The 15,371-nt window shown below is 39.0% G+C and overlaps 1 protein-coding gene across 1 annotated transcript; it reads left to right on the top strand.

The window, feature by feature from the left end:
* Window positions 1-14,375: 14,375 nt before the first annotated feature.
* On the top strand, window positions 14,376-15,131 carry LOC149159612 (uncharacterized). Its single transcript, XM_089434358.1, has one exon. The coding sequence runs from the start codon at window positions 14,376-14,378 to the stop codon at window positions 15,129-15,131; it is 756 nt and encodes a 251-aa protein (XP_089290484.1).
* The last annotated feature ends 240 nt before the right edge of the window (window positions 15,132-15,371 follow it).

The raw sequence follows: 15,371 nt of genomic DNA, 5'->3' as shown, positions 1-15,371 counted from the left end.
TTTTATATTCTATTTTTCATCGGTGAAAGAATTTGGTATTTTCCTCTCCCTCTTTGAGCCATAGCACTCGAGATTTATGCCTCTAGAGGATTTCCTCTTGTTTTCACCTCTCCTCCCATTTCATTAGTAGCTCCATTTCCTCTTCTTTTCTTCCCTATGAGTAGTCGTCTGAGATCAACCGTTGTTGTTGAAATTTCGTTTTCTTTTCCAATTCCTTTTTCTCCTGGAAAATGTTTCCAAACATCGTTTTGTTCCACTACTTTAGTTTCATCTTGATGTCTTTTTATCTGGCTCGTAGGGTAAACATATTTGATCCTCTGTTAAGGATTCTTCCCTTCCACCACGTGTTGATATTCTCTCTGAAGTTAGGATGCTCCAACCAGAATTATTCAAATCTTAAGGGTCTATTTTTGGGAGTTCTTACCAGTTGCATAATTAATAGCACTGGCTAGTGGTCAGATCCCCCACAGGGCAGAATATTTGCTACCACATCTACCCCTTTCATCAGTAAATCCTCTGAAATTAAGAATCTGTCAAGCCTGGACACAACTTTATGTTTCACTTTCCACTTATTTCTCCATGTGAAGCACCCATTTGTTGTTTCCATGTTTAGGAGTCTGGTTTCCTCTATGAATTCCTTAAATGCTTCTGAATTTCTGTTTGTTCTTCTTCTCCCCCCCCCCACCTTTTTTTTGAAAGAGAGGTTATCATATTAAATATCCCCCACCACCCAAGGGAGGTGTCGTTTCCTACGTTTTATTCTTCTTAGATTTTGCAGCAACTTGATCTTTTCCTCGAGCCTTTAAGGCCCATACAGTTAAAACCATTTTGTGAGGGGTTTCTATAACTTGCATTTCTACCGAAAGATATGCTCTGTTGGCTTCAAAATCTAGAAGAATCAGGGATTAGGGATTCCAGAAAATTTCCAAACCCCGGTTGAGCCCTGCACTTCCACTTCTTCCGAGTCATACCGTCTTCCTAGCTTCTTACATAATTCATTTATTTTTCCTATGAACATTTCAATTCCTGAATAAAAAGGATATTAGGTTATTCCATTTGAATCTTCTTTTTTAAAAACATTTATTTTCTAAGGCTACTAATGCCTCTTATATTCCAAGATAAAACTTTCATGATTCAAAGATGGGTGGAGGAGGGCAATCCTAGAGCTCTCATCTTACCTAAATTAACTAACATAGCTCCCAGCTCCCTTAGGGTGACATTGTTCAACTTTCTTCCTCGTTTATTTTGGCTTTTCTTCGATGCCAATACTGTATGAGAATCCATTTCTTTAACTCCTAGCTGAGACCCCTTTGCAGAGCCTCCTGCATTTTTTGGGTGTCGTCTTTTCTGCCCTCTTAATCTCGTCTCTTCTCTCATCGAGTATAAATAATGGATTCTGCTTTTTTGATCCAATTTATTTCTTTTATGCCTAATTTCTTTGCATATTCCGCTAAATCCTGGAGGTCGATTCCTTCCCTCTCAATTAGCTCCTAGAATTTCTTATCCTGTGTTCCTACCTCACTGGGGGTCATCTCCACGTCTCCCTCAAAATATTTTGATAGATTTGGGATATTCCCTTGTTTCTCATAGTCCTCAATTTGCAGTTCCATTTCCTCCTCTCTATTCTCTTCTTTGTTCTTTGTTTCTTCGTCTTCCCTCCCTTGCTCCTCCAGGTTTTCCTCAGCAATAATCTCAAAGCTATTTGTCTGAGTTCTCTTTCCTTGATTACTTTTTTGTTATCTTCTATTAGGTCTTCTCCTTGGCTTAGGTATGATAAAACCCTCTACATCTTTTCGATCTATCTCTTTGGTCTTTTCTTCCACTTTTCTTACTGGGCATTCCCTTATCAAGTGGTTGTGCTCATGGAATCTAAGACATCTGAAAGGGATTTGTTTGTAGTCCACTGGTTGCAGCCAAAATTCATCCCTGAACTCTAGCTTGACTGCTTCCAGCAGGGCTCCAGAGACATCCATTTCTACACAGATTTTGGCATATGTTGTGTACCTTCCTTGTAGCGTTGCTTTTGAAATTTTAATGAATTTACCCAAATAATCTCCTATCAACTTTAAGGTTGTAGGAAGCCAATAGTCCAGGGGAAGGGAGTACAACCTAACCCAAACCAGGACGCATGTGAAGGTTTCCTTTTCTAGGGTAAAGTATTACATCCACGGTCACATATACGAACCAGTTGATGCAAAGAAATATGGGCCACCATCAGAGATTCGGTGTTTGTCTTCCATATTATAAAATGCCACTATGAATAATCATTTTGACCCTAAGTGCAGTTATATTTCTCCCCTTGGTTTCCAATGATGTTTGATCTAATCACACAAGGTTTTTTTTGTGGTCCAGAGCCCCATGAATTTACATATGACCGCATATGATCTCATTTGTTCTATGAAGCCTTGGGATTCAAGATCGATGATTAATGTCGTTGGTATCATCGTCATTTTTGGCTTACATGGTCCTATAGATCTTGTTAACTTTTGTTTTTGTTGTGGACCAGTTTGTTTCCTGTTGGGCCTCTGTCTTCAATCAATTTTTGTCCTTTCCCACCTACCTCTGTTGAGCCTTGGGTTTTTTCTAATGTACCATCTACATGGCCATGTGCTCCAAAACCCATATGAATCCCTTTACCTCTACCCGTGACCACATTCCTATAGGAGGCAGCTCCGCTCCCTACTCCTCTGGTAGCCATTCGATACAAACCCTAGTTTCTACTCTGTGAATCGCCAAGAAATTGCTTCATCCATCCTAGGACTTGATCAATTTAAATATTCATTATTGAAAATATGTCTTTCCTCATAAAAATTCATAAGTTATTATTATATAAAATAATTCAACGTAACATATTTCTTATAATTAAAATATTTTAACTAGTATAGATCCATTTTAACCATGGATGTAGCAAGCACCAAGAGGGATCATTCTTGTGAATTTCAAACTACTTTTAGAATGCAAAACTTAAAAATGTTTGCACATATGGAGATTAGATCGCTCTTAGTGTTTGATAGATCCGTTGTTAAAATGGATATCTATCTCTCTCTCTCATTATATATATATATATATATATATATATATATATATATATATATATATATATGTGTGTGTGTGTATCATATGTGTATCATATATATATATATATATATATATATATATGTATGTATCATATATATATATATATATATATATATATGATACATATATATATATATATATATATATATATATATATATATATATATGATATATATGTATCATATATATATATATGATATATATGTATCATATATATATATATATATATATATGATACATATATATATATATGTATCATATATATATATATATATATATATATATATATATATATATATATATATATATGATACATATATATATATATATATATATAGATATAATGCATTGAAAATTCCATTGGGCACTATTATATAAATTCTTGAAATTTTAATCTGGGCAAATCAACCCCAAAGGGAATCTTTTAAAGTCTGTTGGCCAAACTAGCAGGGCCTAACCCCAAGGGCATCGAGCAGAATTGACCCTGTGACCTCCCAATCAGCGAGGTACCTAACAACAAGGACTCGACCAATTGAGCTAACCCTTGGGGCTATTGAAATATTTTAATTTTTTTTTCCGAAGAAAAGAACGCGTAATTTCCATTAATTTCAGAAAATTACATGTTGTAGATGCTGAAACGCATATGCAGTAGTGTGGGTAAACCACTTACAATAACCAATACTTCAGGGAAGTATGCAGATAAAGCCCTCAGACAGGGCATCCAGAAACAGGGTATGTAAACCCCAACAGGAGTATACTCCTACCCTAATAAGCTAATAAAAACAGTAAATAAACGATAGCTCCTGTGGAATGTGCAGAAATAATTCAAATGGCAGCCAAAAGACAGAGGGGAGAGGCACGAAATGGAGAGGCCACACCTCCCCCATCCCCTCAACTCTCCACCAAAGCCCGCAGAAGCAAGTGAAAGAAAACCACCCATATATCCAGAGAAGCCAGTAAAGAAACTAACCAGCAACAGCCATAGAAGAGCGGCACGAATCGATGCAGAGACAGACTCTACACCTCAGATCCCTCAACACTCTCCATAGCTGCAATGGTAACTAGCAAAGGACCAAAAAATAGTACCCAGCATCAGCAAAGGAGCCCAACAGGTCCCGAAACGAGCTGAGGCGGGTCGGTTCCGGGGGCAGAGGCGGCTAGGGCAGCCACCTCGCCCCCATGAAGAAAGTCAGGCCCAAGTCCCTTGACCCCGCTCTGCGGCGCAGCACAAAACTCAGAGGCCAAAACCCCTTGCTAAAACCGCCAAATCGGAGGGTCTGTCGGTGCGCAGATACTCGAGGAACTAGAGGAAGAAAACGCCGCCGCCGCTCAGCTCAAAGCCCGAGCCTCGCTGAGGAAAATGAAGAAAAACACTGCGCGAGGGAAAACGCAGGAGATAGGGGAGCCGAGGCCGAAATCACGCCGCAGGCTAACTGTTCCGCAGAACCTCCAGATGCAGCGAGCCCCGGATCCGCAGAAACCACCAGATGCAACGAGCCCCGGCACTGATATCAGACGATGGTAGCCGGAAGGGCGACCAGTACCCCCACCAGTGGTAAGCCCTGCCGCCGCAGGCTCAGGCAGCAGCCAGAGCCCAGTAAACCCTAGGTTCTCCGCCGCTCACTAAGCTGTTCTCTTACGTAAATCCTGGTCTTAGACCCAAATTCTCACTTCATTGAAATATTTTAATTAATACGAGTAGTAAAATATTTTATTTATAACTTATATAATAATTATTAGTATTATTATTTTAAATGTCATACATTAATTTTATATTAATAATTTGAATGAATTACACGTCTTCTATTTTATTATTTTTATTTGGAAGTAATTGTTCTTTGATGATTGAAATATTTTATTATGGTGAATCTCTCTCTCTCTCTCTCTCTCTCTCTCTCTCTCTATATATATATATATATATGGTGAATTGTATTACTTTCAAAAAACTGAGATTTATAACATGATTCAAAATAGTTGTGTCGGTCTCTTACTAGGGAGGCCTGACCAAAAACAAAAAGAACTCTCTGTGGAGAGTACATAGGTAACTATGTACTAAAACTTAAAAAAATTAAAACAATTAATATTGAAAGATTTTCCTAAGGAGCTCTGCATGATAACTTATGTAGCAAAAAGGACAATACAAGGACATAACACAACTAGATTGAGGGATCTAAGTCTGAGACTGCAACCTGGATGGGCTCTTTTGGGTCCTTAGATGTTCTCCTTGCTACAGGAGGTATGTCGAGATGTTATTCTATTCTTTTCATTCTAAGATCCAAGTCCCTCAGGTGTTAGTGCAAGTGCTCAAGGGAATGGAGAATTTCTACATGGTTCTCATGATGATCCAAGAGAGTATGCCCCAGTAAAAATTTCATCTTATAGTAGAGATCGGCAATTTGCATATATGGATTCAACCGACCCCTCATGTGCCTTGTTTCTGAGATCTAATCTGCCAATTTATATATGAACCTCTGTATCTAAGAGGGGAATTCTTTGAGAGACAACTTCCCCCTCAGTCAGAGTGAGTTCTTCCTAGATGGGTCATGGCGCGAGGTCACAATAGCACATAGAAAAATCCTCCATTTAATGGTCCAAGTGAGTATTTCCCCTATGGGTCTGCTCTTGGTAATATGCGCTCCCCTTTGAATATGCACCTATTAACAAGGTATGGGGGAGAGAATAGTGGCACATTAAGAGTAGAGCAAAGGCCAAGAAAAAATAAGGAGATCAGGGGTACAAGAGGGGTGTCACGTAAGACAAGTGCTAGGTAAAATACAACCACAAATAATGGGGCCACCTAGGAGGGAAACTAGAGATGACATCATAGGAGTGAAGGGGAGGAAGATGGAAACACTCACACCCACACCCACCAAATCAACACGAGACACCAAAACGGAGGCTTATGAGGATTCAAAGTTAAGAACAGAGTCAACACCACTGAGAAACCAAGCAAGGGATGAAGAATCAACATCACAAGGGAGAATTGAAGATTGTATCCATGAGAAATTGAAAGGAGCCAGGGAATAAAGCTAAGACCACCAATACCAAGGGGGGAAGACCCACCAAAGCACCCAAGAACAAAGGACCAAAATAAGAAAAATCAATACCTCAAGCCCTTAAATAGAGAATGCACTGACCACCCTACAAATTAACAAGAAGATTGTCTTAAATCAGTTCTTAGAGGGAAATTAAAATTTCCAAATCACGGATGATGCTGCAAAGCATGGAGGGAAACAATGTCCATGACTTGTTGGAATCCTGACTAATGAGGCAGTTTCACAATAATTAAGGTTGCTTCATGATTTTTCCAACTACACCAACTCCGCTCCATAACTTGTGTTTGTAACCCACGATACCCTCTACAAGTGTCTCACCACAGGAACACTCCATGAAGAATGTTTGCAAATTGAGTGCCATGGGAGGAGTATTAATGTCAACTTCCATCACATGAGTGACCAACTCGATTATTGCGGAAACTGCATGCCACCAACTCCGGTTCAATTTCAATCATGTCATGGTTTTGCAGGCTTTAATGATATCCACTTGTAGTAACTCCTCTACTTTTAACATTCATCAGGGCATGCTACCACGTTCCTCGGTCCATTGGCCAAATGGGATAGCAGTAGCCCGCCCGCTTCCCCCATACCTTGTTTGTCATGTCATCCAAGAATATATATATATATTCAAATAGTTTATTCATAGCTTGTATTGAAATATTCATTCAAAATATATTGTTTTTTCATTTTTTATTACTTTATCTCTTTAAGGTTGACATAATATTTTGTTACTTGTTATAGATATTGAAATATTTTATTTATAATAAAAAACGAAAGTGAAATATTTTTACATCTACTTCGTACTATTGTAGAAATTTATAATATTTTTAATTAAAATTAACCAAATATTTATATTCATTTATATTTTTTTATTATAAAAATTTTCAAATTTTTATATTAAATATCTTATTTAAAATTTAAAAGAGACACATATCGTTAAGTGAAATTACCAATTAACTTGAATAAAATATAATGCCACGCAATTTTAAATTAAAACTTCATGGAAAACCACCCCCTACTAAGTTTTTTCCAATCAGTTTAATACATAATACTGAGTATGCATACTTATACACGATGATTTATTTTCGGCAGGTTTCACTACTCCAACACGCTGGGCTCCACCAACGATGACCACGGATGGCTGAAAGATGCATGGACATTACCATTAGTGAAATCGCTTGTAACCCATATTTGAATGGCACTAGAAGAGGATTCCATTCATCCTCTCTGCAAGAGAAGAATTTTGAAGACCATATGGAAAATTAATAATAATATAATAATAATAATATCTATTTTTAAGGTCACAGCCAAGCCAGACACCAAATTGGTGTATGAGACCCCCCTGTTTGTGGGACAAGGGACCCACCTCCGCGTAGCGATTTGACTGCTAAGTCTACGAAGGCATACATACTCTACCCCCTTTGGTTTTGAACCTGTGACCTCCTACGAGGAAACACATGCTCTTAACCATTAGGCCCACTTAAACTAGTACATGGCCTCGCCAGGTCAGGCCAGGCTTACCATTGTTTTTTTTTTCAAGGGTGATGGGCTTAGTTTAGAGGCTTGAATATATGTATGTATGTTTAACGTAAATCTAGTTAGTTTATTGATTATTATTATAATTATAGTTGTCGTTTATTTTAAACATATTTTATAATTATGTTATTTTATAATTATGTTTAATTTGTAATAGAGTTTTTAATATTTTAATTTGATTATTGATGATGATGATGATGATGATGGTGGTGGTTAACGTCCGTTGAGACCAAATAATGATCTATCGGACCTAAAAAGACAAATTATGTATTTTGATTTAAGATTTTATTCATATGCTCAAAAAGCTTGGAGAGAAGCCTCCCGAGTTCACTATAATTTTGGCATTGTAAAAGGCTAGGAAGGTACTTTATAAGTATGGAAGAGATATTGTCATGTAATATTACATTTAAAATATTAAAATAATAATTTAAATTAACAAATTAAAAATAATAATAACAAAAAAAATTAATGTCGGTTATAATTAAAATATCTTAATTTACATTTTAATTTTATATAATTTTATATAGAGATATAAAGTAATTGAAAGTGAAAAAAAAAAAAAAATTACTTTTTAGTATGATCACTACTTAATATTTAATATATAGATGATTAAAAAAATTAATTTACTTTTTACTAAGAGGATTGGAATTCTTATTTCATTAATAGTCGCTTTCTAATTCAATGTATAATTATTTGTAATTTTTCCAATGCTTATTATGGATTTGATATGTAATATTTTAGAAAATATTAATAATAAAGATAATTAAATGTATGCATACAAGAAAAAAAAAATTAGGAGGGGACATGTTTTAAGATTTTTATTTGGATAACATCCATCTTAACTTTGTATCTACAAAGAGAGCAAATCTCTTATCACTCTAAAAATGTATCTCTCTGGATGCTTGGTAAATCCAAAGTTAAGATGGATCTAAGCTTGTAATTATTAGATGAGTGGTAGAATATTCATAGTAATATACACAAATAAATGGTTGAAATTTACCTCTTCCATTTTCTTTTTTAATTAAATTGATTAATTAAAAAATAAATTATGAACGAGTGTCATATGAAATGAGTTATGGTTTTTTGGGAATATGGTATTGATAAACCATGATATTGGTCCATAATATTGTAACCAAACCTATTTATATATTAAAAATCCCCATAATAAATAGAGATAAATCTTCATAGTTAAAATTTTGTTCATGTTTCTTCTAAATATATATAGGTTTAACTTATATATTAATTATTTTTATAATCAATAATAATCTAAAATAAAGTTATAATTTAATTAATTTTTATAAATTATTTAATTTCTTAATCACGAAATACATATTTTAATGTTTATAAATATTTACTAACTATTTAACTTAAATAATTGTACTAATTTATTTATAAAAACTCAACAACAACAACAAAAAAAACACAAACTTACAATCCCATCTTTATCACTTAATAAATTTAATATTATATTTAAAAATTAAATTTAAAAGAAAACATGAAAAATTAATTGTGTTATGATTATTTCTAATGAAAAAATAAAATAATTTGTTTTTCTTTTTCATATGTTAATTTATAAATATTCACATTTATCTACCCCACACTCGGTATGTTGAGTTGTCCATGTTCACTAAAATAATTTGCGTATATGTAATAAGCATTATTATGTAAAAATAAAATAATTTGTTTTTCATTTTTTTATATTTTAATTTATAAATATTCACATTTATATTCCCCACACTGGGTATGTTGAGTTGTCCATGTTCACTAAAATAATTTGCGTATATGTAATAAGCATTATTATGTTAAAGTAGTTAATTGTAGAAGTCAGATGTTCAGTGTGAACAATTTAATATGTTGTTGTTGTTTTATACATATAGTTAATTACCGGGTATGTTGAGTTGTCCATGTTCACTAAAATAATTTTCATATATGTAATCAGCATTATTATGTTAAAGTAGTTAATTGCAAAAGTCAGATGTTCAATGTGAACAATTTAATATGTTGTTGTCGTTTTATATATATAGTTAATTGTAGAAGTAAAATGTTTAAAGTGAATAATTTAATATATTTTTTTAATTTTAGAAGAATTTAGTAGCTGTTTGATACGTAATTATTAGTAAGTTTTTTTCTTTATAGTTTTGATAAGTAATTATTAATTAAAAAAAATTATAGTTTAAGTCACAACAAAGGGGATTTGAACCTAGGTTTTTTAAGTTTTAACAATTTTACATTTTTGGAATTATTAAATTGAGTTGTTTCCTGGATTGAATAATTTAATATATATTTTTTTTTTGTTGTTGTTCAAAATGGCTTTCATTGGATTTTCAAAATACCATAGCATACAAAAATGATCTCAACAATCCCACTTTCTCATGACTATACTTTTTAAGATTAAGAGCTGAAAAATACCAAAAAAATAATTTAATATATTAATTACATGATATTATTATATTTATTTATCTAAATTCAAGTTAGAATTCTATTGTAATCTATTTGGTATATCAAATTATAAAGTCATGTAGATAATTGCCACTCAATGAGAAAACCTAACGGATCCCAACGGGTGGAGAGGGAAATGGAGGACTGGGCTAGGGTAGCAGGCGATCATGGCTAGCTCCATCGTGGACGCAGTAGAAGGGTGCAACTGTTTTGTACCAGCACTGCACACGTCCCCATCATCGCACGTGCAGACCTCTTACTTTTTACTATGGGTTGTTTTGGGGTTTTTACTCCGTTTTCTTTTACCTGATCGCCCGTTCCCGCCCTTCAGCATCGCTGTTTGACCTCTGGCCTCTCTTGTCGGTTTCTGTCGCTTTGCTGCTCCTCCCTCTGGTGGTTACCAAGGCAGCTGGCGTTTTATTTTTACCCGAATAGCAATGGACCTAGATATGGTGGATTATTCAGAGGAAGAAATAGTGGAGGACACTATCTGGATGACCTCGAGACCTGCTAAGTTGGGGACCATTTCATTTGGCGAGGACTTGCACGAGACCATCTCTGGGCTCCCTGCGCTCTCTGGACCACCGGACCACCAGCTCGTCTTGCCGGATGACCCTCCTGTCTAGCTGTCACTCTCCACTCCCCCATCGTCCCCGACGTCCTTAGGGTTTGCTTTGGGTTGCCTTAACCCTAACCCTCCCTCCCCGGCCCCTGGACAGTTTTCCCACCCTGGTTTTTCCGTAAACCCTCCCTCCCCCCATGCCCCTCCGTCATCCTCGACTCCTCTGACCCCGTTGTGCACTTCCCCTCCCCCCTCTGGCAATTTCACTGGTATCCCCCCTCGCGGAAAGTCTCCCCACTGCTTCATCCCCTCCCTCGGTGAATCCCCCCATCCAAGAGCACTCTTCAGAAGGTCATGGGAATCCTGCAGTAGAGGAGAGGACTGCAAAAAAGACGCGGTGTTTCAGAACAAAGGAGGTGGACACATTCCTCAGATTGGAAGAAGACATTCGGCTGGGCGAGACCACGGATTTCGCTAATAGGGTACTAGTCGGCAGAATAAGGGGACACAACTACACAGCGGCTCGGTTGAAATCTTGGGTTTTGGAGGTCTGGTGGAACCACCTAGCGGAGCTGCCTACTATGCAAGCATTCGTTAATGGCTGGTTTGCTCTTAGATTCTCTAGGCCCGACCTCACGAATTGGGTACTCTCGTCGTATTGGCATTTTGAACACGCACTGGTCCTGCTGAATCAATGGTCCCCTCTTTTCGACCTGGACACAGAGCAACTCGGAGTCAAGCCGATCTGGGTAAGACTACCTGGCCCCCCCTGCATTTTTGGTCGAAGGACATATTCAGACGAATAGGGAATTCCATTGGCACTTATATGGAATCAGACAAGTCATATCTGTCCACGGGAAAGATGGCATTTGCGAGGATACTGGTTCATATGGACACTCGAGGAGGTCTGCAAGAATATTTAACGATCCAATGGAGGTCTTTCACATGGAAGCAGCCTCTGGATTACGAGGGCATCCCATACAGATGTCGACACGGTGACAAAGGGGGGCACGTGTACAAAGATTGCCCTCTGGTCAATAAGCAAGTGCAATTGCCGGTGGAGAACATGCAAGAAAACCATCCTCCACGGGAGGAACCTCCATCTGCTATCGACAAGGAAGCTCCATGCCCTCTAGAACTGACTGATGTGGACAAGGATCACAAGAAAGACCAAAGGAAGAAGCGTGGGAAGGCTCCTCTCCAACCTCCCTCTCTGCCTCTAACCAGAGCACGGGCGGCCATAGGGGATGCTCACACCATGGGTATGTCTTCTCTCCCCCTCTCCTCTGATATTTCTTCCTTTGTTACTTCTGTTATGCCTTCTCATTCTAGGCATTTTTGTTCAATTGATCCCCCGGATCCCCCCTTGTGCGCACCCCCTCTTCCCCCTCTTCAGCCTTCCTATCTGACCCCTATGGTCCAGTAGTGCACTATTGCCCCCCCCTCGTATTCTCTTTCCCTTAGCCTTCTCTCTTGGAGGCATCCCTTTCCCCTTTCCTAGACTCTGAGAATCCCGAACCCCGTTACCCCCTCCGCTCCCGGATGCGCTCTCAAGGTTTAGACTCTATAGGCTTTGAGGTCATTGCCTCCCCCCCCCCAAGTCTAGAGGGCGACCCTCCCACCTCTCCAAATCCATGCATCAGGCTGGGGAGGAGGTTGCCTCTAGCAAGCAGAAGACTTTAACTGGGCTCTTAGAGTAGAGCAAGCCCCTCTCCCCTCCCTCCATGAAGCTCCTCTCTTTTAATTGTCGTGGGATGGCTAGCCCGGACAAGAAACTAGCCCTCAAGCGCTTATTTGCCTCTGAGCAGGTCGACATCATTTTCCTTCAAGAAACCATTGGTTCTGCTTCTGCTATATCCTCCCTTCTTGCTTCTTGGCTCCCAGGGTGGTCTTTTCACTCTCTCAATGCCTCAGGTAGATCAAGGGGTTTAACCCTAGACATTTGTAATAGATCTATTAAAACTCTGAGTGTATGGGGAGGCCGAAGCTTTCTGGGTGCAGACATATACTCCCCAACCCTAGAATCGGAATTCCAGATTCTCAATGTGTATGGACCCTATCAAGACAAGATCGCTTTTTGGAGACCTCTCCTGAACTCATCTCTACTACTCCAAGATAATGTTATCATAGGGGGGGATCTCAATTTCTCTCTAGGATACTAACAATCCTAGGGCAATCATGCCCAGGTGCATGCTATGACGGGCCTTTTTAAAAACCTCTTGGAGTCCCACAGCCTCATCGATGTCCCTTCAACAAAAAAGCAGCCTACCTGGAGGAATAACAGAGTGGGGGAAGCAAGTTTGGCTAGAAGACTTGATTGCTTTCTCACTAAAGAAGGCCTGATCAATGGAGGACATTGTATTAGACAATGGGTAAGCTCGGGTGGGCTGTCGGACCACCGCCCTATATACCTAGAGATTCAGGATGTCATTAGCAAGCCAAAGGCCCCTTATAAGTTCAATTCTACCTGGCTACAAGATCTGGAATATATCAAGCTTGTGATGGACTTCTGGAAGGCACACCCTCCTGGTGCATTGGGGGACATAACTTAGAATTTCCTCCTCAATATGAAGGAACTGAAGAGCCTATCTAAGTCTTGGGCTCGGAAGAAAAAGGAGGCGGATGACTTAACCCTCCAGGAGGCGGAGAGGGCTATACTTTCGTTTGAGGAGGACACAGGAGGTGTCATGAGGACCCAAGAACAAAAAGACTCCTATATGGCTACGCTTCAAAAGAGAACCCTAGTCCTATCAAACAGAGAAGCGAATTGGAGGCTCCGTAGCAGGGCTATCTGGCTGAAGGAGGGGGACGATAATACTAAATTCTTCCATAAACATGCAAATGGTAGAAAGGCCATAAACACTATCTGGGAACTTAAGGATTCAGAGGGTAGGTCGGTTAAATCCTTCAGAGAGTTGGCTACCTTAGCTTGCTCACATTTTCATAATATTTATAAGGCACCTCCTCATGCCTCCCTGGCCAAAGTGATGAAAACTATGCAACTTTTCCCGAGTTTTGTTGAGCAGGAGATGGAACAGGAGCTAGAGGGAGAAATATCTATGAGAGAGCTAGAAGATACTTTAAAAATGTTAAAGAAAGAAAAGAGCCCGAGGCCGGATGGCTGGACCGTAGAATTCTATGTGGCCTTCTTTGAGGTACTGGGGGCGGACCTCCTGCAAATCATCGAGGAAAGCAGAAAGAGAGGGAGGATCCCGGGCAGCCTGAAAGCCACCTTCATCGCCCTCATACCAAAATCTGACAAACCCTCCTCTTTTGATGGCTTCAGACCCATATCCCTCTGCAACTGCATTTACAAACTTATAGCCAAAATCATTGCAAATCGCTTAAAGCCTGTCCTCTCGCTCCACATCTCCTAAGAGAAATTTGCCTTCTTACACAATAGACAAATCCACGAGGCCATAGGGATGGCTCAGGAACTCCTCCATTCTGTCTAGTACCAGAAAACGAAAGGCATGATCCTGAAGATTGACCTCTCTAAAGCTTTTGACAGAGTCAATTGGCTCTACCTCTGATTGGTCCTCACTCATATGGGCTTCCCCTATCCTTTTATCAAATGGATCATGAGCTTCATAACCGATGTTCCCTTCTGTGTTTTAATAAACGGCTCGACTTCCCCTCTCTTTCATGCAGAAAGGGGACTCAAACAAGGATGTCCCCTATCTCCGCTTTTGTTCCTCCTGGTCATGGAGGGCCTCAGCAGATTTATCCATGAAGAACATAGGAATGGGTGCCTAAAGGGTATCAAAGTTACATATTCCCTTTCTTTGACTCATCTGTTTTTTGTGGACGACATCCTCATCTTTCTAGATGGCAGTCTGAGTGACCTCACAGCTCTCCACCAAGTCATGGGGGTCTTTCAAAAGGCCACTGGAATGGTTTTAAATGAATCTAAATCAACCTTGTCTGCGCTCGGTTGTGCACAAAACGAGTTGTTTTTTACGCTCAGGAGATTCCCCTTTGTCACCTATCCGTTTGAAGAGGGCCTGAGATACTTGGGATACCGTCTGAAGCCATTTGGCTACAAAATTGCAGACTGGATCTGGCTTATCACAAAGGTGGAAAAGCACCTAAACATATGGTACCATAAATACTTATCCAGAGCCGGTAGACTAATTCTGATCAAAGTGGTTTTAGAAGCAACCCCTTTCTACTGGATGACCCTAGCATGGATCCCCAAAGGCATCCTGGACAGGCTTCAGAAAATATGTTGCAGATTTTTGTGGAAGGGGAACCAGACAGGCAGATTCTTTGCTTGGACAAGATGGGAGACTCTGGCGCTGCCTAAACGATGGGGGGGTTGGGGGATTAAGCGACTGGATTTTTTCTCAAAAGCACTAGCGGAAAAACTGGGCTGGCAGCTCCTTAACAACGACAGCCTTTGGACGAAGGTTGTCACTGCAAAATATATAACCCCCATAAACCCTTTGGATTGGATTTGACATGATCATCGAACTTATGGGAACATCTCCAACATCTGGAAAGCAGTAAACAAAGCAAAGGACCTGATAAGGAACAATTTGACTTGGAGAATTCACTCGGGATCGAATGTGCATCTGGGAGTGGACCCATGGGTGGGGTGTGGCAACGCTCACAATCTCCCCGAGGACCTGAGACTCCATCTAGCAAAACAGGGGATTTCTCATCTCAGTCAAATTGCAGACAATGAGCGATCCACATTA

The sequence above is a fragment of the Pinus tabuliformis genome, chromosome 5_2 (genome assembly GCF_031772625.1).
Source record: "Pinus tabuliformis cultivar Carrire ecotype Pingquan chromosome 5_2, CPIR1, whole genome shotgun sequence".
Classification (NCBI taxonomy): Eukaryota; Viridiplantae; Streptophyta; class Pinopsida; order Pinales; family Pinaceae; genus Pinus; species Pinus tabuliformis.
This window is presented reverse-complemented; position numbering and strand designations above follow the sequence as displayed.

What these genes read in the sequence shown, in the direction of transcription:
- LOC149159612 (XM_089434358.1), top strand. Translation starts at nt 14,376, where the DNA reads ATGGAGGGCCTCAGCAGATTTATCCATGAAGAACATAGGAATGGGTGC.